Source organism: Branchiostoma belcheri, unplaced genomic scaffold (genome assembly GCF_001625305.1).
Source record: "Branchiostoma belcheri isolate BF01 breed outbred unplaced genomic scaffold, Haploidv18h27 scaffold1, whole genome shotgun sequence".
Lineage (NCBI taxonomy): Eukaryota > Metazoa > Chordata > Leptocardii > Amphioxiformes > Branchiostomatidae > Branchiostoma > Branchiostoma belcheri.
The window spans coordinates 9,591,641-9,617,328 of record NW_017802379.1 but is presented as its reverse complement, the minus strand read 5'-3'; the positions used below and the strand labels follow the sequence as shown (position 1 = coordinate 9,617,328).

At 43.1% G+C, this 25,688-nt stretch overlaps 6 protein-coding genes across 7 annotated transcripts in view; 4 read left to right on the top strand and 2 right to left on the bottom strand.

Moving 5' to 3' along the window:
* The window catches only part of LOC109478647 (mediator of RNA polymerase II transcription subunit 15-like), a 46,894-nt gene extending 41,420 nt beyond the window's left edge, over positions 1–5,474 (bottom strand). For both annotated transcript variants that reach the window (XM_019780346.1, XM_019780434.1), the window contains exons 1-2: positions 5,369–5,474; positions 1,148–1,235 (exon numbers count right to left, since the gene is read on the bottom strand). In XM_019780346.1, the coding sequence (XP_019635905.1) occupies positions 1,148–1,235; positions 5,369–5,430 (150 nt within the window). In that variant the 5' untranslated portion in view covers positions 5,431–5,474. The remainder of the gene's footprint in view (positions 1–1,147; positions 1,236–5,368) is intronic.
* Positions 5,475–7,049: 1,575 nt separating this feature from the next.
* On the top strand, positions 7,050–10,852 carry LOC109481615 (3 beta-hydroxysteroid dehydrogenase/Delta 5-->4-isomerase type 1-like). Its single transcript, XM_019784228.1, is given in 4 exon segments — positions 7,050–7,166; positions 7,654–7,861; positions 8,628–8,768; positions 10,174–10,852. Coding segments are annotated over 4 exon segments (1,113 nt in total). The 3' UTR covers positions 10,821–10,852.
* A 2,773-nt stretch (positions 10,853–13,625) lies between these two features.
* LOC109471917 lies at positions 13,626–16,515 on the bottom strand. Its single transcript, XM_019771447.1, has 3 exons — positions 16,498–16,515; positions 14,804–15,338; positions 13,626–14,602 (listed from the first exon to the last, which is right to left on the bottom strand). Exons 1-3 carry the CDS (start codon positions 16,513–16,515, stop codon positions 13,626–13,628), a joined length of 1,530 nt encoding a protein of 509 aa, XP_019627006.1.
* Positions 16,516–16,866: 351 nt separating this feature from the next.
* Positions 16,867–18,860, top strand: LOC109471861 (SAFB-like transcription modulator). The gene is made up of 3 exons (XM_019771307.1): positions 16,867–16,880; positions 17,010–18,190; positions 18,802–18,860. Exons 1-3 carry the CDS (start codon positions 16,867–16,869, stop codon positions 18,858–18,860), a joined length of 1,254 nt encoding a protein of 417 aa, XP_019626866.1.
* A 1,251-nt stretch (positions 18,861–20,111) lies between these two features.
* LOC109471784 lies at positions 20,112–21,014 on the top strand. Its single transcript, XM_019771174.1, has one exon. The coding sequence runs from the start codon at positions 20,112–20,114 to the stop codon at positions 21,012–21,014; it is 903 nt and encodes a 300-aa protein (XP_019626733.1).
* A 1,738-nt stretch (positions 21,015–22,752) lies between these two features.
* On the top strand, positions 22,753–25,471 carry LOC109486211 (LYR motif-containing protein 9). Its single transcript, XM_019789964.1, has 3 exons — positions 22,753–23,024; positions 23,719–23,811; positions 24,605–25,471. The coding sequence occupies exons 1-3, from the start codon at positions 22,893–22,895 to the stop codon at positions 24,626–24,628; spliced, it is 249 nt and encodes an 82-aa protein (XP_019645523.1). The 5' UTR covers positions 22,753–22,892; the 3' UTR covers positions 24,629–25,471.
* Positions 25,472–25,688: the final 217 nt, after the last annotated feature.

The window sequence follows — 25,688 nt, the reverse complement described above, 5'->3', positions numbered from 1 at the left end:
CCCACTGAAAGAATTATAATGTACATGGGAGTTATACTAGACCAAGAATAGAAAACAGTGATGTTTTACTGACCCTGCTCTTTGCCCATGTATCTGCATCATTTATGCCATTGCAATAAAGCTATATAGACACAGCACCACCTTGCAGTCTGTTGGAGAATTGCATGATACCGACCCACTGGATGAATCATAATGTACATGGGAGTTATACTAGACCAAGAAAAGAAGACAGTGATGTTGTACTGACCCTGCTGTTTGCCCATGTATCTGCATCATTTATGCCATTGCAATGAGGCTATATAGACATAGCACCACCTAGCAGTCTGTTGGAGAACTGAATGATACCAACCCACTGGATGAATAATCATAATGTACATGGGAGTTATACTAGACCAAGAAAAGAAGCAGGCTCAAAGAAGAGTGATATTTTACTGACCCTGCTCTTTGCCCATGTACTAGTATCTGCATCATTTATGCCATTGCAATGCACCACCTTGCAGCCTGTTGGAGAACTGCATGATACCAACCCACTGGATGAATAATCATAATGTACATGGGAGTTATACTAGACCAAGAAAAGAAGACAGTGATTTTGTACTGACCCTGCTCTTTGCCCATGTATCTGCATCATTTATGCTATTGCAATGCACCACAACGTGGGGTCGTGTGGCGCAGTCGGTAGCGCGTTCGGCTCACACCCCAGAGGTCGCGGGTTCGAACCCTGCCCATGTCACCGATCTTGTGCCCTTGGGAAAGGCACTTTATACGACTTTCCTCACTTCACTTAGGTGGAAATGAGTACCTAGCTTCGGCTAGGGACGTCCCTCAGATAGGACGTTAAATGGAGGTCCCGTGTTTGGAGGAGCCACACACCACGCACGTTAAAGAACCCACCGCACTTATCGAAAAAGAGTAGGGGATTTTCCCGGTGTGAGTGGTTCAACCCTTACAGTCCGATCTTACGTACATGTGCGTACATGTACAAAACCGTTGTGTTACGCCTAAAGGCGGTTTACCGGTTATACGAAAGAAACAAGAAACCTTGCAGTCTGTTGGAGAACTGCATGATACCGACCCACTGGATGAATCATAATGTACATAGGAGTTATAGTAGACCAAGAAAAGAAGACAGTGATTTTGTACTGACCCTGCTCTTTGCCTTCTGGAACACGTGGTTCTCCATCTCCATGCTACTCTTGGAGGTCGGATTTCCCGCTGCACGGACCGCATCGTCACTGGAAAAATAATGTTATTAATGTCAAAGAATTACAATGACTAGTGCTGTGTACCTAAACCCACAATGGTTCAGGTCCAGATTCAAGTCCTGAGGTTTAGGTTCAGTTCCGGACTCGTAAGTCTGTCCCTGAACCCATGGCATATACAAAATTGCATGTTGGCAACCTTGCAATGTTGTCTGGGCAAAACTTTGGCCACAAAACATGGAGGCCAATACTTGACGATGCCCGCTGGCAATGTTTTCTTCATATTGCAGCACAGATTTTGCAATCTATCATATTCTATGGAAGGTTTTAGGTGGTATGAAAAGAAAAGGTTCAATTGTTGCACGTTAGCAAATCCGAATGGAGTCCATTGTTATTTATTGAAAAGTTTATTGCAAATTTGTGCCCGGAGGCTAATTGCAAATTACAAAACATAAAAGAACAATGAAATAGAGTATAAAATAACTAAAGTCTACATGATAAAGGTAGCTGTCTAGAACTAGAACTATGTCTAAAACTATGTCTGAAGGGTTTGACTTCTCTTCTGTAAACCATAGAAGACGTAATGTCCCACCTTTTCCAAAATTTGTGGGTTTTGGGAAGTTAAAAGAAGAATAGTTTTTTCTGTAAGTTTAGAGAAATTGGGATAAATTGTAGAAGTTTGAATAGTCAATTCATTTTGAGCATTTATTCATTATTAGTGATGCATACTGGTTCACTGGACTTGGATCCGGACTTGTAAGAATGTTTAGGTTCAAGTAAAAAAAAACCTAAAAGTCAAGAACCGAGTCCGGACTTATTACCATAGAATACCATTTCACATACCCCTTTTCTTTCCAAACCACCTAAAACATTCCGTAGATTGCAAAATCTTTGCTGCAAAATGAAAAAAACATTGCCATCGGGCATCATCAAGAACCGAACTCCATGTTATGTGGCCAAAGTTTCACCCAGACAACATTGCAAGGTTGCCAACATGCAATTTTGTATATGCCATGGGTTTAGTTCCAAACTTACAAGTCCGGAACTGAACCTAAACCTCTGGACTTGAATCCGGACCTGAACCTAAAATTGGGTTTAGGTATGCATCACTATTCATTATCACCCCTGCACCCTCCATTGTCATACACTTTCTCAGTGTTCTCACTTCCTTCTGGCCAGGTGAGAACTCCCAATCACTCAGTGATGATTGTGTGAAAAGAAGTCCTTTGTTCCTTTTTGGTGTCCTTGATTGGAGCATGACTGGAGCTGTTTTAGCTTTGGTAAGCTTTTGCCCAACATAGAGGTTGTAAAGTGATAATGTTTAACGTGAGAAAGACTTAGTTTCATGTCACCAAAGTAATTTTACTAGTACTCACATCACATGTAGCAAGCCTTGCATGTACTTGCATGTACTATGGCTGTACTGTGTCTTGCATTTTTAAAGAAGACAGCTAGATGGCGCTACTAATACATGTGTAAATCCCTCCTCCTGAACATCATACTCTACCTTTGTCTATCTATGAATGTCAACAACTACTAGTCTAGCAAATTAAAAACATATGAATGCATCAAAGCAAAGAAAGCTTTACATTCATCTGGTGGTAGAGGGAGGCAGAAGAAAGAAATCATGACCACTAAGACTAGTAAGAAAAGCCAACAAAAAAACAACAAAAGAATGGCCTAGTCAAAACCTACCACCTCAAAATCAAAATGTACAACCTCTTAAACCTTTTATCATAGCCTGTATGTTTTTTTTTCCACTTTCATTTTTGTTATTATTATTTACCTCCCAAAACTTGGGAACCCTGACATCAAATTGGTATGGCCTTGGCTAGCACTTGCACTTGTTCATCACTTTCTCTTTCATTTCATACATGATATAAATGATAATATTAATAAGGTTTCGGAATAATCTCATTCATTGAACAACACAAAGCACTTAGCAATAGCAAACTGCCGAATTGGCATATAGTAAAGCAGTTTATTTTGCCAAGTGTGGATAAGGGTAGAGGACAAACTGACAAGTCAATACAGTATGTACGATGTAAGGAACCAATAACATTATATAACATCCTTAGAGGAACCAGGTGAAATTGACGATATCTATATCACATGTAGCTGAGAAGCAGATCATTATAATATAAGCTAGTTCATGGTTTAAAGGCACTCTATGTAGTTTTTTGCGCAAAAATTTGGAATATTCTAATTATACTAAATTTCAGTGTTATTAACAGTTACTATCACTTTTCAACACATTTTTGTCATTATTTCACATTTCTTACGTATATTTTGTCCGTTCAAACAGTCCTTCTTGGGTACCCGGTGCCACCGGTTTGCTCAGCACAACAACAACAACAACATACAGGGGTTGCCCCCTAGGGTGGCTAATTGACCGGCTTGCCAGGCTTGATTGACAGGGGCACATGTGACAAGATATACTAGTAGCCTCCTTAGAAAAACACTCATATCTTTCACATGAGGTCTGGTGGAATATAATTATCAACTTGGAGTATTTTGTTGGGCATGAATAAACTGTGGTCATTATCCCTTCAAAAGAGATTAAAAAATCTGGTAAACGGTTAGGTATTTCAGAAACTGGTAAGCTATCAACTGACACCCCACTGGGATGTAGGTCAAACCACTAGCAGTGGACAATACAATGTACCATATGTGCGGTTTGGCCAGAGGTTGTATAGAAGATCATTCACAGTTTTCTAAGCTTCTAAGGAGCAAGGATGTTGTATTTTTTGTTGAGGAGTATGATTTTGGAATACTAAAGGGTTAAGTCAATGTACTATGTAAAGAAAAGAATGAAAAATATACTTTTTGTATTGTCAAAAAACTACATAGAGTGCCTTTAAGCTGTGCTTGCAAAGGTGAATGCCCCTAACTTATAAATTTTAAAGTTCATGTCTAATTTAACTCTAAACCTGTTTTATGGTATCATTTCTCGGGGCCCTTCAAGAGGATATGAAACCGATGACAAGGAAATACAACAGTTCAGTTCCTGAAAATAGTTGAAAAAGAAAGAACGTTTTTCACGAGTTGTGGTGCCAGGTTCTGAACTGCCTGTCATGCTTAGGCCATGTTGATTTGATTATATGGATGACATCCTCTGGGAACCCCAAAACTGATGTGAGCGTGCGAATGAAAAAAGTTTGGCAAGAAAAAAAAGTTGCTTTAATGATGAAATCTACATGGTTTTGAAGGTTGAACAAATGACACAGAATATGGTTTGGCGAATAATCTAGTGTTCAAATTCATTTATTTACACTTTGGTCTTTTTTGTTTGATTTTGGCATTCTATGACATTGGTATCCTTTTCCAATGTTTTTTTTTTTTCAACTTACGGTATATATTTGCTCATTTTGCTCAACTGGTTTGTACGATTTACGGTATGGTTGAAACCTTTTTTGAAACGGAAGAAATTTCATGTGCGCGCGGATGTCATCCATATAATCAAATCAACATGGCCTTGGCTGATGTCACTGGCAACATTTAAATTGTTAACTGGCTGCATGCAGAAATCATGAACTGGAAGATTCAATGTTCCCTAACATCAGAAGAGGGTAATTTTTGTCCAAAAGTCTTTGTTCATTGAATAAAAGTAAAACCTATCGTATTTACTATTTTCAGGAACTGTCATATAAATTTTCATTGGTTCCACGCTACGCTACCAATCATGCAAATTGGATTGTTCAAGTTGTTATACATAACAACTTGAACAATCCAATTTGCATGATTCTTAAAGAGTATTTCTAGTCGAAACGTAAATTATTTGGATGCCACAAAAATCTAGGCATGGTCTGGCCGGAGCACAAGTAATAAATTCCTGTGAAAGATAATAATAAATTTATTGTTTCCCTTCTGTACACGCGACAAGCAGTAAACAGTAACCCTGGCCAAAGCCTGCACAACATTTGTGGTGATCTTTGGCACACATAGGTTCCCGTTTTGTTTATGAAAATTTATAAATAACATTTTTGTTTACAACTAGCAGTGACGTCTTGTGAAGGAAAATGACATAGACTCATACTCAAAACTTCACTGGACTTTGGTCTTCTAAATATGGCATCATAAAGCAACATATTCGTTACAAACTTTCATACGACAATCCTCAGCCTTTTAGATACATTAATAATCATATCAATAATCGGAATACTTACATTTGAGCCATAACTTTCTGTCGGAACGCAGGGCTTCGCCAATCCGCATTATTGTCCGCCATGATTGCTGTTTTTTCCTGCACGCGCAGGTCGAAAACGTTTTGCGTTGACGTCGTAATCACCTCTGAAGGTAGTTTTACGACACAAGGCCGGTGCGCAACATTGGACGACTGTTTTTTTTTATTGACAGGATGATCTATTGGAAAATTTGCAATATTGACAGGATCACCTTATCAATAACAGAAAAAAATGCCTGTACAGTAATATTGACAGGCTAAATGATACAAGCTTATGGATATTACCATCCTAGTGTCAATAGTGGAAAAATTTGCACTATTGACAGGATCATCATATCAATAACAGAAAAAATGCCTGAACTATTGACAGGATTAACCTGTTAAAAGCATCCAGTGCAGTTTTTAGGGCCTGTAAACCAGATTTTCAAAGCCAATATTCTAGTCATTTATCTGCATAACGTTACATAGTTGAAAACACACTGTCCCAATGTATAGATATAGTGACCCTCGTGGAGCAAAAATTTCCAAAATTCTGACGGTTACCGGAAGTTTAAAGGGCCCTTGGCTGATTTTTAGGGCACCACCAAGAAAATAAAGGACTCATCGTGGGGCTTGTTTCTGCAGTTTTTAAAGCCCAGAGTATGAAATACTTACACAAATGTGCTAATGTGAAGCAGTATGTGTCAATATCACAAAGATTGCCTTATTCAGAATATTTCCAGATTTGCTGCCCTGAAATCACATTAAATGCCTTTAATGGTGCAGAATTTACTGTTATTGACAGGATCACACTGTCAATAGCCATTCCCGAATGATTTGAAAACTCAAGGATACCTGAAGTAATATCTTAACATCAAGAGATGACCTAGGCTGACTGAACTTGCCAAATTAGGTTATACTATGCGAGGAGAAATGTTCAAGGATGAACATCGCGTCAGACAAAGATTGTGTCAAGGATTTCCTTGAGGCTGCTGACGAAACACAAGATTATGAAAAGTTTCCTCCAGAAAAGGAGCTAGCATAGGGAAAGCCCAGCGATTACATTTGGAGTTGTTTTCATCGGTTTTAAACGGTGATTTTGTCCGTCGATTTCACCAACGTCTTTTCCGGACGAAGTTGAGCAACAGGTTTCTGAAACGTGGACGTCGCACCTCAAGGCTCAAGCGATCTTCGGAACAGCCGCTATCCTTGGTATCGTATTCATAGCCTCCGTAGCAGGCTTATAGAACTGGGGGTTTGGTGGTCTTTGGCTGTTTTTTGATTAGCCCAGTTCTAAAAACGGGGGTAATTCAATCAGGCCGGCTTTGTTGTCTATATGCAATCAGAAAATAGCACATAAAAGCTCCCAAAGACCATGAAGACCACAAAGTTTTTGTCATGCTATGGAGGCTAACGTATTCAGTTATCAAGTTCTCAGGTTATTCGTCTTTAGTGAAATACTAAAACAGCTTTGTTTCTTGAACTAACTGTTATTCATAATCTTTTCGCGAATACAGCGTTTCTTACTTGAAAATTAATGACGGAAAGGCGCTAGGTACCCTCCAAGCAGAAGTTGGGTGTGTTTTTCTTTCTTTCTTTTTCTTTCTTAGCTTAGTCACAATCAATACGCTATAGATTCTGACTATATACGGCATTTCCTAAAATACAGAAGGAGCGGAAAAGATATGGCAGGCCGCGGTCAAGTGTACCTAGTCACCGGCGGTAGAGGGTTTCTTGGGAGTCGTATCGTCCAGATGCTGGTGGAGAAAGAGCCTAACGTGTCTGAAATACGAGTCTACGACGTGTCCAAGGCAAACACAGACGACAACTTAGGTGAGTCGTTGACCTATAGAGACCGAGTGTGGTATCCACATGCCATTTCTTCCTTGGATTCGTAACATTTTTCCTGTTTTTATTCGTCTTCTCTAACGTTCCTGGGAGAGGATAAGAGAACTGATTAAAGAATAGAAAGTCGCAAGGAGCCAAGAATGTCTCTTATTGTCCAGGCATACCGAACCCTTCTCTGTCCTTGGTACATACGGCGCTGCATTGGAACAACCTACGACCACATAGAAGGGCGGGTTAATAACATAAGGCCCCCCAAAAAAAAGAATCCATGGTAGGAGAAGAAGATCAACACGAGGAACAACAATATATTTCATCCATATATGGTATGGAGCGAAATATAAAAATGCAAATACTTGACGAACATGAAAACCGCTCTCATCACTGGTCTACATGTACCATGATGATGCTATCATTGGTTGAACGGTTTCTGGTAATGGGCAGTCATGATTGGTCTATCATTCTCCAATCACAGATAAAGAAAGAAGCCCCGTGACTGCCCCTCCCATCGTGCACGTTGTGGGAGACATCAGGGATGAGCAGGCGCTGACGGAGGCGTGCCGAGGGGTTGACGTCATCATCCACACCGCCGCCCTCATCGACTGCACAGGGGGTATCCCTGACCAGGTCATGTGGGACGTCAACGTCACAGGTAAGTTTGGAGACACCTGTAGCACCCAACTTCATAATATCCAGCAGAAACGCGTACAGGGATATTGCTAATTGGCTGCTTGTTTAGGCCACATCGACTTGATTTTATGGATGACATCCTCTGAAGGCCCCAAAACTAGTGCGCGCGTGCGAATAAAAAAATGCGGCCCAAACTAAAAATGCTACTAAACCACAGGAATACAAAGCTGGCATTGTGAATTTGCGGCAATACTTAAGAGACGTATACGACAAGCCGGCACATATGCTGTCTTTTTGCGGAATTTATGAATCGGCACTGTACGTATGTACTGAGTTCTGGAGTCGTGGAGCTTCGGTAGCCTGGGTGCCCGGCTCCGTATTGTCGCTAACTACTGTATCGTGGACTTCCCAGGCCTAGAGCAAGGCCAGAGCCTCGGTGGACGTGACCTTTTTTTTTTTGGAACAGGCGAAAATCAATGTGCGCGCGGATGTCATCCATAAAATTAAGGCGGTATGGCCTTATGAGAAAATGAAGCTTAAAATCGCATTGACAATACATAAATGTATCTGTACAGTTTTGTTTTGTTGTGACCTGCACTTAACCAATATATGGGTGAGGGTGTCTACTTGCCCATATAAAGTAGATTGACAGCACGTGGGTTGGAAGATTGACAGGCACATGTCAAAAGGTCAGACACAGGAAATGCGGGCAACTTGAATGTCATGAAAACCCAAAATATTCCCAGGAATCTTGGATTTCTTGCTGATATATGAAACTTTTTCTTCAGGAACTGAAACATTGTTGCGGTGTTGTGAAAAAGTAGGCGTGCCTTTCCTGGTCTTCACCAGCAGCGTTGAAGTGTTTGGACCCAACAGTAGCGGCGACCCGATCATAGATGGACACGAAAACACCCCGTACAGCCACACAGGTATGAAGACATTTCTGACAGTGATTTATATGAGTTTTGATAATTGTTTTTTTTTTATTCCAACATGTAATCACCAGACGTGGTGACGGCACACTCAAGTTTTATCAACTTATATTAATGCCGCCACCAACACAGGGGACAATACATGACAGGACAATACTCATGTTCACCTGAGCGAAGTGAGGAAAGTCGTGTACAAGGGCACAAGATCGGTGGCATGTCAGGACTCGAACCCGGGACCTCTAGGTTCCGAGTCGCGCACTCTGCCGCTACGGCATACGACCCCACCTTTTATAAGTTAAATGTATCCTGAAGTTTTAATCATCATCATCCATACTGATATTGTTCAAAATGTTGGTATAAAAATTAAAAGGCACCACAATGCTTGTAGGGAAACTTAACAATTAAAGATTTCGTCGGTATTGGATTACTAAATAAGTCTTTTTGGGTATCGTTTTGGGTGGATTTGTCTGTGGGTTTGTGAGTATGTTTGAGCAGAGACGGCTCCCGTGAGAGTATGTAGATATTTGGTTACAGTTGATTGACAGAGAGGTCAACTCTAAAAGTAACCCAGCAAGCGCCAAGGTTGGGGTGGGAGTAAGTGGGTGATATGTGGAGGAATTCAGGTAGTAGTGAACTGTAGCCTCCTTCGCAGACTTGTTGGGGGGCGAAACCTTCTCTCCGGGGCAAAACTCCCTCGGCGGCAAAATCGTACTCTCCAAGCAGAGGTTTGGGTTTGGGGTTATTTTTGGCGTGTTGTTAGGCTTTTTTTATCGGGGTTTCTCTTTTGCACTGGAATTTGTTTCTCATCCAACCCAACTTAGCTATATAAGTGAACTGTGTGTAATACCAGATTGATTTACACCATGCAATCCCCTCAAAGTAAAAATACATTCATGAAAACCCTAATCATTTCCAGGGGATCTGAAATCTTCGATTTCTTGTCATGCGTTCTAATACAAGTGTTAATTATATCAAATGACCATACAATAGAAGAACTTTGTGAATTTATCTCCAATTGCTTTCAAAAGAGAGAAGAAATCTTCAAGGCCTAGATTAGTTTATTCTCTAGTAGTTGTTAAGACCTTTACGTTATTCTGTTATCCTTGTATCCTATGTATCATGTTACTCAGTATGATGTACATGTAACATCTCACTCTGATGCATGCATTTAGCCCCATGGGCATGAACATGCAATTAAAGATTCATTATATCTTCTTGCATCTTTGTTCTCAATTACATAGCTACTGTATAATTCATTTATTTGAGAATCTTTGCCAGTTTTACACTGGGTAAGTTTGGAATAGTCCACTTTTGCGTGGGAGGGAGATGGACTGAAATATGCTGTATTTGCTCCCAAGCAAATGTCGGCCTCTCTAGTTATATATCGCTTTTCCTCTTGTAGGTCATCGTTTCATCTATAGCCGTACTAAGGCCGAAGCAGAAACCCTGGTCCTTTCCCACAACGGCCTGGTTTTGTCGACTGGCGTCACCCTACGGACCTGCGTCCTCAGACCCATGTACATCTACGGGGAAGGCGGGCCCATAGGAGTGTTCGCAGACTGGCGGTACGCCGACAACCACGGCGGCAAACTGCCTCGCATCTCCGCCAAGGGACCCAAGGTCCGGCCGGTGTACGTGGGCAACGCCGCGTGGGCTCACGTCCTGGCCGCGAGAGAGATCCGACAACAGCCCGACGTGGTCGGGGGACAGACGTACTTCGTGAGCGACGACACGCGCGTCACCGACTACTCTTCCTTCCACGCCGAGCTGCTCTCTCCTATGGGGTATACCATTGATGACAATACCCTTATCCCCCTACGCGTGTGGTACGGACTGGCTTTCCTACTAGAAATGCTCCAGTGGCTTTTGAGACCAGTCTTAGCCTTTCGCCCGCCTATTACTCGGGGCATACTGCAGCTGTATAACACTGCGTTTTACTTCCGATACGAGAGGGCTCGAAAGCACCTTGGGTATCGGCCAGTGTTTGGTTGGGAAGAAGCGAAGGAAAGAACAACTAGGTTCCTAATGAACTACAAGAAAGAGTGGTAATGTAGTACCTTGCAATAGTGATGACATGGACCTCCTCTTATATTTAGAAATTATGCAGTAAGTTTAAACTGTAATTTCCAACACAAGAAATTGGACTCACCCAAATTTTCGACTGTACAACTCCAGTCTTTGTCAAGGAATGAACAATCCACCGCTTCCGTGACGTCACGCAGATAACACACGTGACTCCGTGAGCAGTGGATCCGTAGGTTGCAGAAAGTCTGTGGCGCCCCCCGTCTCTGTTGAGGGATGGTACAGTCGAAAATTTGGGTGAGTCCAATTTCTTGTGTTGGAAATTACAGTTTAACCAACACAGATGAACTTTCAAGATGATATATTTAGAAATGTTTGAAACATGTAAAAGAATCGACGAAGAGCAAAGGCAAACATAACAAACATATGAAAACATAACCTTTTTGGCGAAGGTAATTAATGAAATTAGGATTGAAATTAGCATTGAATTTTTATATCGATGATTGTCAAGTACATAAAGTTGTTTGAAGGCTGCTAGGGTTCTGGCTGCTTTTAGATGATGAAAAGGCACGTCTTCTGTATTCCAGTTTAGCTTTGGGCAACTGGAGACCACCTTGTGCCTTCAGCCGGGTGCATGTTGTGAGAGTGTACGTGTGATAGTTGGGTGAACATTTCAGTGATGTAGGAAGGGGTCAAACCATTAAGAGCATGGCAGATGAGAGTAGCTTTACTTTTCTTGTGAATTTCAGGTACTATACGATATGAACAATTAATCAGAATGTGTGAGTGGTGTACTATTGAACATTTTAGGGCTTTCATCATCAGAATCCTATGACTCTATAAACCGTTTGCATGGCTATCTCTGCGATATTTGCAACAGACACCACCAAAAGAATACATATATGAATATTAGATTTTGCAAGAGCTTTACTTTGACGTTTAAGATGAAACATCTTCATGTACTGAAATGTTTATCACAAAATGCACACATTCAAACATGTACATCAGATATGAACGCAGTACGTACTAATATACAGCACATTATCATTTCTCTTGTAGTCATTTATGCAACATTCCAACTTGAAATAGATTTAAAAAAATTACTAGTAATTGCAATTGCAATTGTTGTTCATGATATTTTCTTCGTGACTTTCTTTATAGTATCCGTAAATAATTTCATCAGGTTGGTAATTGACTGAATAGCAAAGTTCTTTTTATCACAACCATTTATTTTTTCAAGCCGACGTTTCGATGACCTTCTGTTATCTTCATCAGGACAATTCATTGCAATTCATTGCCCTGATGAAGATGACAGAAGGTCATCAAAAACGTCGGCTTGGAAAAATGAAAATGGTTGTGATAAAAAGAACTTTGCTATTCATTTCTTTATAGTACATGTAGTCCTTTAGAAATGCTAGTCTACTTCGATAACAGCAAGGCTGCTACGCTTTGTCTTGGTGGAGTGTTGTTTTTATGTATTGGCTGTTGCCTCGAGCGTAAATAAAGATTTAAGATAAAAACTGTGGAGTGGCTTTTAGTCTTACATGCATCACTCAAGTCAACGTGGGCACCTTTGACATCCAAGAGATCAAGAACTGTAACCTCCTTGGTGAGATCATAGAATGTCCTTGGTGAGATGTATTTTTGTCCTGCATTTGTACACCTTTTATTACTACTTTGGTGAACAGTTTTGCTGCAGGAGGGGTGAATCTTTAGAGCTCCAAAACGTCTCAAAGTGTCGGGCAACGATTTTCGCTTGCTGTTGTTTCTTCGGGGAATTGAGTATTTAGGAACGAATAAAATACAATGGGGAAAATTATAATGGCATTGGGCACTTTTGACATGTATTGCTAGAGCCGAAAACTCTAATAAACTCATCATGCCATATAAATACACATGATTAAGCTAAATGTAATCAGTTACGTTATACGTAAGTGAATCTAATTCTATTCAAAGAGAGATTGGTTGTTGTCACGTTCATTGGTTGTTGCCAAGGGCAACAGCAGATACTTTGAAATAAAGAAGGCCGAGGAAAGGCAAAAAGCCACCGGAGGGGTTTTATTAAATGTGTCAATCAAATCATAGGTTTCTCTAACTGCCTGGCGTGTAATGTTTGGCACGTTCGTTGAAAATTGATGAAAACATCTGAGGGATGAAATACACGTAGATATATGTACATAGCTTAAACACCTGGGTTATGATGTAGAAATACCTGACAATCCTGATATGTTTTCCGAGTCTTGAGTTTGACACTTGACATTTAGGCCACCGCAAGTAATCTTTATGGATGACATCAGCGAGCGCATTAATTTTCGTCTGATTTCGGGAAAAAACAAGAAATTTTGTTGCCTTCTGACAGCGGTCACCATGCCGAAAATGGGCAAAGATGTCTGTTGCCATGCCGGAAGGTGGATGGCAGATAACTATGGAGAGAGGAGACAAGAAAAGGCTATGATTTAATGTTTTGTTTCTTACTTTGATGCAGTGATATGTGATGCTGGCTGTGTATATATGATGTTCCAACTGAATCAAAACCATTTGTAGCATGATTGAGTCAAAATTTTAAAATGTAACCTTGTTTTTTTGCCCGCTCGCATTAGATTTGGAGTCTGCGGAGGATGTCATCCATAAAATTTACTTGCTGTGGCCTTATCAGGATATAAGTTGGAAAAGATATTAAATTAGATATAATTAGATACAGTTTGGGATAATATTGCATGATTACAACATCTCAACTTCAAGATAGATATAAAATGATTTAAGTACTTGCCATCGCTGTTCACGATGAGATATTTCCTTCGTGGCTTTCTTTGTAGAAGTCCTTTCTAAATGCTAGTCTATGTCTATAACAGCAAGACTGTTACTCCTTGCCTTAGTGAATGCTACTTTTGTCCCCACCATACCCTTGTTGACATGACTGCTGCTATGTCCTACCGTGAGCTGTCCTGTTGGCATGTTGACAGGACTGTTGCCGTTTCCTACCGTGAGCTGTCCTACTGGTGTGTTGGCAGGAATGTTGCTGTGTCCTGCTGTGAGCTGTCCTGCTGGTGTGTTGGCAGGACTGTTGCTGTACCCTGCTGTGGGCTGTCCTGCTGGCATGTTGACAGGACTGTTGCTGTGTCCTGCGGTGAGCTGTCCTGTTGGCATGTTGACAGGACTGTTGCTGTGTCCTGCGGTGAGCTGTCCTGTTGGCATGCTGACAGGACTGTTGCTGTGTCCTTCGGTGAGCTGTCCTGTTGGCATGCTGACAGGATTGTTGCTGTGTCCTGCGGTGATCTGTCCTGGTATGTTGACAAGACTGTTGTTGTGTCCTGCTGATATGTTCGGTCCGGTACCGGTGTCCCGTGCGGTTCCTCCCGGCATATTTGGTGCATCTCCTGGTGCAGGTTGCTGTTGACCCTGTGGATTCGCAGCTGGGTTTCCCCGTATTCTGGTGACAAGTGCCCGGCGGATGTCCACCACAGTTTGCCAGATCCCCCTCCGTAAGTCCGGTGTGCGGATGATGCTTGCGATCGGGTTGATTGCTGAGTTGACAGTTATCAGCGCGGCTCTTGCATGGGGACCATCTAGAGCCGGACAGCCGTTCTCGCGGGTCAGACAGATCGGGATGAGCACGAGAGGTAAGAGCCAGAAGATGAAGGCCACCACCACGTAAATCAGGACCGTTCTCGCCTTCTGCACACTTCTCTTGTGTTTTCTTTCTGCCTCAATGTTTGCGATAGTGCGTGGTTGATGTTGCCCGTTCTGTCCCTGATTGCTTTGATTTGGCAGCTGCGCCTCAAACCTTTTCTTTTGCCGCTGTTTCAACGCTACAAACGTGCTGATGTTCGTAAACAGCATGCTTATGACCAGCACTATGGCTAGAGTGGCTACAAGAGCAACGAATACCGTGTGGTAAAACAGCAGGCAGTTTGTTGTGTTTACATCGAGACAGTTCCAACCCATACTAGGTAAGAAAACAAACAAGGACAGGACAAGCCAGGAGGAGACGATAGCTATGCCTGCATCACGTTTGGCAGTGGCGGCGTGGTTGTGGAAGAATACATGATGCCTTACAGCGACGTAAGAGTTCACAGATAACAGCGACAGGGCGGATGCAGACACCACTTGACTATACATCAGAAAAGTTACAATATTCATCATACTGTGCATTCTCATGAGTTCTATCCGGTCTACTGTTCGATACAGAAGTCCAACGCCTCCTACCAAGTCGGAAACGGCGAGGTTCGCCATGTAGATGTACAGCGGCTTGTGGAGTTGTGTTGTCCGGATGATTCCCAAGATCACGGCAACATTGCAGGTCACGATGAGAAGCCCCAAGAGCCAAGAGATGACGGCGGTCGCTGTTCCCATCTCCTCGGTGTTCTCGTACATGGAGCAGGCTTCTTGTGCCGCTGTGTAGCCCTGGAACACCGTCTTGTTCTGTAGGTGCCACAGGAGACAGGAGGTCTGTCCATCGAATGTCTCAAAATGTGGCGTGTTTCCAGGAGCGAACGGAGGGGCAGAGCCGTTGGTCCACATGGCCGTCGACGAGATTCTGTTCTGCTGCAGCGTCAATGATCATGATAACCTTCAGCAGGAATGGAGAGGGAACACGGACAGTGGACGTCTGTCGTATCGTTCCTTCTGCCTGCAAGCCCTTTTTCGTAAGGCGTAATCAGGCCGTTTTAGACTTCGTAATTCGTAGGCAGCCTCCGCAAAAATCAACGTAATCCGTAATTGGACATTAGCCGCAAGTCGTAATCAGCTCTGAGACTTTAACGTAATTCGTAATAGGCGGCGAAAATTTTGCGTAATTCGTAATCACTACCCCCCCTTGCAGGCCCTCCTTCTCAGATGCAAGAGACAGACTGTACGCGCTGTGTCGGCCTATCGGGCCGGTACGTGTTGTTGAGTTAATATACATGTAATTCTATTTAAAGAGAGATGATCTGATGAATAGTGCACGTGGTTCTCTTTAGGGCGTCACCTGAGCAACACTTGCGTGATAAGTGCGTGATAAATGTGCTCCACGCGTATTGGTTGTTGACACGGGCAGCAGCAGACACTTTGGCCGTGTCTAAACGGAATCACCCAAGGCGGTTTACATGTGGTTTACCCCGAAGCCGGTTTCAAGTGGCTCCATCTGAACGCTCCGAAATCACATTGAAAGCGCCTCGATCCCAAGCCACTTCTAGAGGTGGTTTCGAATCGGTTTCCCCGCATCGCGATTTGCGTCTGAACGCAATGTGATTTCAATGTGACTTCGCCTGGTCATGGATTACGGAGTGATATTTCTTTTTTTTATATGCAATACCAACTTTTACGTGGCAGCAACTTAAAGAGCAGTAATGGTCAAATAATGTGTCCGTTCTAGGGCGAGCTTCACCGCCTCTGGCGGGACCACGTCGGCATTCGGCCGAGATACGCTGGGAGGGGGGCATCAGCAAGCAGGTCGTTGACCTCTGACATTAATAACACGCCTCCTTGCGTGTTATCATCAAACAGCAATAAATGTAGCTCAAGCGCATTATGTTCGGACACGGTTTCGCAGGTGTGTGTGGCACGTGGACCAGATGTGAGGAATGTGAGTTACCCGAATCGCGGTTTGGGTGATTCCGTATAGACACGGCCTTTGAAATGAAGGGGGAGGAAAACCACAATGTCACCTGAGGGGTCTTATTAAATGTGTCAATCAATCGCATTAAAGAATATTCTAACATACGGTTGTGATGGGATACATAGAATAGTTTTGAGGAGGCCCATAAGGCAGAGCGTGGGTGCTTGGATCAGTCAGTCGGGGTCGAGGCTGGAGAGAGAGAGGTCCGGTGGCCTGTACTAGGGCAGCAGTCTGGTATTAAACGGAGTTCCTTGCGACCAACCCCGGCTCATTTCCTGACATATGGTGTGCAGAAGTGTGGATCACTTTCACCGAGGGCAACACTCCGGTAGGTGAAGGACTCACGATAGGGAACGGTGTATCTGAAATAGGCTCAGTGTTTGTGTAGAACCAAGAACTGGGAAACATCTGGAACTCATAACTTGCAGGCTGAGCCGGGTTTTTGTTTGAAAACCTGAAACCACCCTTGAGGGCATGCTGACGTGCCTGTGGGCCAAAACAAGGGAATAAGTTGTAACCAGAATAAAAAAGGTGGGAGAAAAATGGATCTTCTCGAAGCCGGGGAGAAGCTAGGGCTCTCAGGTGAGGAGCTACGGAGGTTCGTGGGAGAACAACAGGCCAGGGAAAGAGGCGGAAGGGCGGAAGAGAGCTAGAGAGCTGGAGAAGCTGAGGTTAGAAGCCGAAAGGCTGAAGATAGAGGCTGAAGAGAAGGACAAAGAGCGACAGATAGAGATAGAGAAGTTGAAGTTTGAAGCGGAAAGGCTGAAGGTGGAAAATGAAGAGAAGGAGAGGAAACGACAGATCGAGATGGAGAAGTTGAAGCTGGAATCCGAGGAGAGAGAGAAGGCGAGGGAAGCGGCAGAGCGAGAGAAGGAGGCAGAAAGAAAACATCAGCTGGAAATGAAGAAGTTAGAGGCGGAGATGGCCGCTGTGGGACCGCCGACAGCGGAGCAGGCCACGGCAAAGGCACCGAGGCTGCCAGCCTTTGTGGATGAAAAGGATGACCTGGATGCGTACCTGTTAAGGTTTGAGATATTTGCGGCCTCCAGCCAATGGGCCGAGGACAAATGGGCCGCCCATTTAAGTGCGCTGTTGACTGGTAGAGCCCTCGAAGTATACTCAAGACTCCCAGAGGACGAGGCACGGAGCTACACAGCGGTAAAACAGGCCTTGCTAAAAAGATATAATCTTACGGAAGAAGGCTTTCGGGCCAAATTCCGGCAGAACAAGGCAGAAGAGGGGGAAAGCCCGCAACAGTTTATCGTGAGGCTCACCAGCTACGTATACCTTGAGCGGTGGGTGGAGTTAGCGGAATCGTCCAAGAGCTACGAGGGCCTCAGGGATCTGTTCGTAAAAGAACAGTTTCTGGAGGCATGCCCACGAGACCTGGCAGTACGTCTTCGGGAGCAGGGTCCGTCTTCGTTGGACGAACTGGCCGGGATGGCCCAACATTACTTGGAGGCCCACGAGAGAGAGCTTGGCAAGAAGGAGGAGGAGAAGGAGACAATACCTGTCCGCAACCGTACCCAGCTCGGGACGGCGAGTGGGATAGCTACGTGTTACACCTGCGGTGACCCCAGCCACTTTGCAAGGGACTGCCCGGTGTCTAAGGAGGCGCGACCCACTGGGGCTAGCTCCATCTTCACTAGTACTGGAGGGAAGGCCGGGCAACAGGCAACCTTCATCGTCGCAGGCCAGGTGGAGGGAAAGAAGGTCCCTCTGTTGCTGGACACTGGGAGCACCCAGACGTTAATCCGAGAAGACCTGGTGGATGCGGGGAAAATCGCAGAAGATCAAGGTGGAATCACCTGTGTTCACGGGGAGGAGAAAAAGTATTCCACCGCGCGGGTAACGATCCGTGTAGGCCACCGGAGCTACAGGGTCAATAGGAGAGGTGGTCTAGGCTGGAGAGGGAGAGGTCCGGTGGCCTGTACTAGGGCAGCAGTCTGGTATTAAACGGAGTTCCTTGAGATCAACCCCGGCTCATTTCGTGACACAATCGCATTAAAGAATATTCTAACATACGGTAGCGAAACCTGCTGGAGTGGGGTCGTGTGGCGTAGCGGCAGAGTGCTCGGCTCGGAGCCAAGGGGTCCCGGGTTCGAATCCTGCCATGCCACCGATCTCTTGTATTATTAGTTTAGAACCAAAACACCTGATCACAACATCATTTTTGTAATACAGTTAAACCTGCCAAGGCCATGTAATAATAAGACCCTCCTACTACCTCTTCAAGCTGGCCACCTAACCATGGCGACCGCTTTTTCTGGATCCCAAATGTTTTCCCCATTAAGCGACCTGTCCAAGGTGACCGCGACCATCGTGATTTGGGTCCGCTCAAGGCCCGATACCTGACAATGATGACCACGTCATTTTCGATCATGTTGATTATTTATGATAACTAAACAGAAATCACGGAGAAGCCTCGACTGCTGGACTGCTCGACTGCTGCTCCCCCAGAGAACTGAAGATGCTTACAGCATTTGACATGAAAACATCTCGACTTGGAAACCATTTATGTCTCAGTCATGTTGTGAGATGACCCTCTTCAAGGAGACCACCTGTCCAAGGTGTTTCTCTAACTCTCTGGAGTGTAATGCTCGACACATTCATTGAAAATTCTTGGAAACATCTGAGGGATGAAATACGTGTACATATATTTGCGCAAAACTTAAACACCTGTCCCTAGGCCAGTTGAGGCCGTATATTGCTGTCTCTGAATTTAGGTATGGAGTAAGGTAACTACGGGACAAGTGGTGTGCATCTCTTGATAGACACGGCAATACTAAAGAAAAAATAAGTTAAATGTCCGTAAAATAATAGATCAGCGTTGAAGTCTTGCGGCAAACTGTACTCTTCTAGCGGACCAACTCCCCTGGCATGTTCTACTCTTTCCATCCGCCTCCCGAAGCCTGGCAGAGTCTAGTTGAAGTAATGTATAGATCGCATAAAGTTCCACGATGCCATACCTGAGCCAAATGATGTTAATCTGTGTGACTGACAAATTATAAATTATCCCCCCTGACTATGCAAATAGAATCCTTATTTACATGAACTATATCAGTTGATCATATTCTACACCAAAAGACAGTCTAATCTTGACAAAGAATGTCATTCTAGCATTTACTCATAAATCATGCAAATAAGATCCTTATTTGAATACGTTGTGTTTAATAATGTTCACCTTCAGATAAGCTTCAAATACCCCAAGTGTGAAATTCCAGGCAGTTACTGTTATTGAATTATAACAATTTCTCATTATTTATGAAAATTAAGTATCTATTTACATAATCAATATCTGCCTGTGTTTCTCTCGTTCTCAATATATGTCACAAGCTTGAATAGTCCTATCATCATGTAATGCAGCAGATTTATAGAATTTTTTTCATGAATCATGCAAATTACACCCATATTTGCATAATTGTCACATAGTTATGTTAACATCACTTAAGCAACCTACACACCAAAAATTACAACGATCCGTCTACCGGTTCTTGAGTTAACCTCTTTTGAATGTTATTAAACAGACGCCCCTGTAGTTCCAGAGCAAGCCGCTAGGGAGCCGAAACTCACGCCATTTCTTCCCCAGCACAAGAGCTACCTTATGCATCCTCTCTCATTATGGAATTCCTCCCAAGATCATCAACATGATCAAAGTTTTCTACTCAGACTTTCAAGCCCAGGTGTCCCATGAAGGTGACCTATCGGAACCCTTTAGCATGACAACAGGAGGAAGGCAGGGGTGCCTCCTAAGCCCCCTGCTGTTCATCACTGCACTGGACTGGATTATGAGAGAAACCACAGAGGGGGGAAGAACCGGGATACAATGGACACTGCTGAGCATGCTATATGACTTGGACTTCGCTTACGATCTTGCCCTCTTGAGCTACAGCATTGGACAAATGAGAGGGAAGATGCAGAAGCTGGAGGACAATTCAGGCCGAGTGGGACTGACAGTAAATGCCACGAAGGCGATGCGCGTTAAAACAATAGGGAACGCGAAACCAGTGAGCTGCAGAGGGGTAGAGCTGGAAATAGTGAAAGACTTTACCTACCTAGGAAGTGTCATCAGTAGTAGTGGCGGGGCTGAAATGGACATTGAGGCCCGCATAGGAAAAGCTAAGGCAGCGTTCGCTCAGCTAAAACCAGTCTGGAAGGCAAGGAACATCTCTCTGAAAACTAAACTGCGAATCTTCGAGTCCAACGTCCTGTTGTATGGCTGTGAGACGTGGGGACTGACACAAGCAAACATCAAGAAACTCCAGACCTTCATCAACGCGAGGCTCCGCTATATACTCGGGATCTGGTGGCCCAGGAAGGTCAGTAACCAAGACCTTCTGGAGATAGCAGGACAAGAAAGAGTGGAGATGACCATCAGAAGGCGTAAATGGAGATGGATAGGACACACGCTAAGAAAACCCCCAGAATCCATCACTAGAACTGCCCTTGACTGGGACCCCCAAGGGAGACGGAAGAGGGGAAGACCGCGGTTGTCCTGGAAGAGAGGTGTCAGGAAGGACCTAACAGCAGCCAACACCTCGTGGCAAGAGGTGAAGAAGATCGCAAGGGATCGAGGGAGGTGGAGATCTTTCACTGAAGCCCTGTGCTCTAGGACGGGCTAAGAGGACTAAGTCACAAGAGCTACCTATCATCCGAATTTAGCATGTCCAGATCACGATATATCAATGTTCAGCTGCAGTACCATAAGAAGCCGCTAGGGGGCCCAAAAATTTAATCATTTCGAGGTCTCATCAAGACCTACCCACCTACCAAATATAAAGTCAATCCATTTCAAGTTATCGTGTTTACAGACAGACACACACGAAAACGCCTCTGAAAACATAACCTTGTGGTGAAGGTAATTAACATAACAATGCATACAACTGTAACACAATATCTGTTAGGAAAATATACAATAAATAAATACAAAAGTATACGTAAGACAATTGACAAAAATGTGGTGTGTATGTGAATTGAGAATCGGCGCAATGCTTCAATAAGAAATCGGAGAATACTGGTATAATTCTGTTCAGTACTGAGGATATACTTCCGTTCAATATTTCGGGGTTTAACGTTTTGGGTAATCTTGTTGATGATTACTGTGAATCGCTGTTTAAGTCTGTGCATTTTTATACCCTGACATCTGGTAAAACACACTCCTGACCAACTTCCTACTGGCCTTACACAGCGCTAGCTTCTGGGACCTACATGTACTTGTAACTTCTTGTGTCTAACCTTTGTGGTATGTGGTTAGGTAATTCACACACACACGTTAAGTGCGGACACACAATTCAAGTAAACACACCCAAACATATACATTCAAAGACACCCTATACAATACCTAAGGAAGGCAATAAAAAGGTTATTTTGCAATAAAATATCTTACATGTACTACTACTAATTATTAAATGTATTAAATGGTGAAAAATTGGCAGGCTGCCTGCGCGGCAGCGCCGTATTGGATGTGTTTGGCGCTTGACTTTGCTGCGCTCGACACGACGCTCTCTGACCCTAGCAGTGGAGAACATCAGGGGCTGCAGCTACGCTTTTCACCCTTTCGGCAATCACAGGGGGTTGACTCGGGGAGGAGGTAGACTCTCGACCGAGCGCGAGGCGTCGGGAGAGCCGGTGGAAGAGATGCGGATGTGGCGGAGGCAACAGACCAGCCAGATCAGCCGAAACACACTAGGGGGCGATCTATGGACGGGGTGATGCCAAACCGGAAACAGCAACTACTGTACACATCCGAGAAGCGTAAGGTGTGTACGCCGCTTTTATAAGCCCAATTTTCTGGGTAATCCTTATTTGTGGTCACCCCTGGCCATACCTTTCCCTGCAATTTATAAGCGTTGTGAAAGGTATTACGTGATTGATATGAATTGGAAAGAAAAAAGAAGCTTTATATTGATTTTTCTGGTGATATTGCACCAAGAGACGTACTTACATAGGGGAAATTTGACGTATCTTGCGTTAAATAAAGGAAAAGTAGACGCGACGCGCAAAGTGAGCTGGGATATGTTTTGATCGCCCCGATCACCTCATTGTCCTCAGAGGGCCCGTAAAATTTGACGTTTAAAAGCAAAACATAACAAAGAGCGTTTCCCAGACAGCATATTTCATATCTATAGGTGTTGATATTTGGTTTATGGAACACACAAGATAAAGCAGAGGTTCAACTTTTGTGGAAAATTGCACGATGTTTCACCGAAAATAATGGCATAGTCCATTTTGAACGCGCGGAACCAAGCCGCAAGCTCCTTTCCCGTCAAATTAAACATGGATGAAACGAAGACCAAGTCTGAATCCAGGCATACAGAGAATGAACAATTATACTTTACACCAGGGAAAAGATTTTGCCGCTGAATGTTGATGTTTGGCAAAAGCGCGTGGATTTGTTTACACCTCTAACCTTTGACCTAACGTTACATGTAGCTCTTGTCGTCTGCTGTGCCCGCGCGTTGTCCCACAAGACTGGCTTTTTACTTGGTTTGTGGTTTAAAATGGTTCCAATTGTGGGGCAGATTGCAAAGTCTGCCGTCACCACGCCCCGTCTTCTCTACCGGTACCTGTTCAGGTGTTGTGACAGACTGCCGGAAGGTGCAAAAGATCACTACAAACACCATGTTAGACAGGTGTGTGTGGAAGGGGGAGGGGGGCATGTGACTTAGCTTTAGTTGCAGGGGATGAAAATGACATAATTTGCTAACGTCTTGATACTAAATAGAACAAAGCTTTGAAGTATGAAACAAGAAATTGGAGATTTCATACCTCCGTTAAATGTTTACAGTTTTTGTGAATTTCTTGTTGTATTCATTTATCATTTGTCAATAAAGAAATAAATTATTGTGAATTTCTGGCAGATTCTGTCTATATACATTTCCCACACACTTGCATATTATAAGGTATAATATTTGGAGGTTTGATGGTACTTTTATTCATGACCGTTACAAAGGCACCAGACATGCATATAGTAGACGCAGAAAATTGAACACAGGAAATGAGATAACCTTTTTTGGGACCATTGATGTAACTTCCTGTCTCTGTCAACAATGTGCATAATGTGGAAATAAGTATGGGAGCACAGTACACTGAGGTAACATTACATATAATTAATGATAGTACATGTAACGTTACCATAGATTTTCTAACGTACGTTACATTTTCCATAACCATCAAATGCGAATGTTGGATACAGGCGGCCAATGGATACAGGACTGGCCAATATAAAGTCCCCTTGCCCCACCGAATCTGCTTGGAGATTACATCAAATCTACAAATGGACGAGTTCTGACGTTGATGTGAAATGATGTGTGCCATATATTTTAGGGGTTTAACAGCCATACAGACGAGACTGATCCTGAGAGAATTCAGCAGATCATTAGGAAAGCTGTAGAGGATGCAGATTGGATCCTTAACAAGGTCAGACGGTTTGTTTGTTTTACATGTACAGTCAGACCTGTCAAGGGTCAAGGTGACCACATCTTCAAGCTGGCCACCTGGCCATGGTGACCACTTTTTCTCGGTCCCAAAAATGTTCCCCATTGACACAAGCATTAAGCAACCTGTCCAAGGTGACCACCTGGCCAACGCGACCACTCTGAGTTGGGTCTGCTCAAGGCCCATGGTGACCACGTCATTTTCCTTCATGTTGATTATTGATGATAAATGAGAAGTCATGGGGAAACCAGCCAGTTTGCCTTGACTGCTGGATGATGTTTTTGTTCCATGTACATGTACATGGTTCCATGTGCCACCCTCCCCACATACATTCACCACAGAACTGAAGATGCTTACAGCATTTGACATTAAAACATCTTGACTTGGAAACCATTTATGCTTCAGTCATGTTGTGAGGCGACCCTCTTCAAGGAGACCACCTGTCCAAGGTGGCCACTTTTCTTTGGTCCCCTGGGTGGCCAGCTTGGACAGGTTTGACTGTGATAAGATCTCTATTAGTGTTTATAGATTGCACTCTATTCTTCCTGGAGGTCAAAAGGGTGATGATGTAAATCACTGTGGCTTATACGAGAAGGGGGTATTTTCTAACCAAATATACATTGTTACTCATTTTTACTACTTTGGTGTACTAAAGGTTAAAAAATTCACCCTCTGCCTAGAGTACTGGGTTCACTCTAATCCTACTCAAGTACATATACGACAATATTACAAGAACTTTGCATAAATTTAACCTGTTTTTCTTTCTTTTTCTCAGTATAATGTCGAAACCAGTTCTTGAGGATCATGGATACCAGTACTTGATTGCTGGTGGACTTTTCAGGGTGTAACTGAGGAAGCTAGTAACTGATTGGACAAGCCTAGATGACTTCAGCTGCTGCAAACCTTGTTGGGCCAAACTGAAGTAATGATGTGGATAACATCCTCCGAGCACCCCAAAACTGATGCGAGCATTTGAAATAAAAAGTACATGTATACCAAACAATAAATTGCTTATTTTTGTTCTAAATGACTTTGGAAGACTTGGTGGTGCAAGCAAGAGGTAATACAAAGCCTGCTTTCCTTCCTCTGGTATCTTTTTCTTTCTTTTCAACCTCTTCAAGTACCTAAAGAAGCAGTCTGGTCCCAAATAGTAGTTATGTCTATCCTGTAGTTATTTTGGTTGTTTCAAGCTCTGCTGCTAGATGTATTCATTCATTCATGAAAAATAAATGTGTGATATAGCTAGAATTAGACTTAGGTTGTTATAATGATATGTAGGTGTGTAATGCATTTGTCTTCAAGTTACACATGTAAATTGATGGCCATAGTCATATTTCTAGGAAAAAAATATCTACATCTGTACAGTTTTATATTGTTTGTTGTGTTCGTGCATATGAATGTATGCATGTACTACAGTTCTATGAATATGTAATATACATGTACTAGTAGCTTAACAAAAGCCCAAATTTGTAATCTGATGTATGTAGTATCAACTACATTTTTGTACTAGTACATGTGTATACGTTTATGTATATCAAAGTCAAATATACATTGCTACAAATTACAGTGTACATTTCTGTACTTGCATATTGGTCACATTTTGTTTACTGTTTCCCCGTCTTATGGAGAAATACATTTGATGTTAGTAAACAAACAAATGATCTTTGATACTTTCATACTTTAGCTTTCATACAAAGTAGTTATATTTATATGTAGCTAATCTTACTTTTAAATCTGTGGTGCACCAAAGAAAATCTGTTTCGAGCATGAGACAAATTAGGTCCTTATTAATATAAGAATCTGAGTGCAAAAATCATGTACATTTTGTCTGTCCAAGTAGCGAAAGTTGGTCCTGGGTA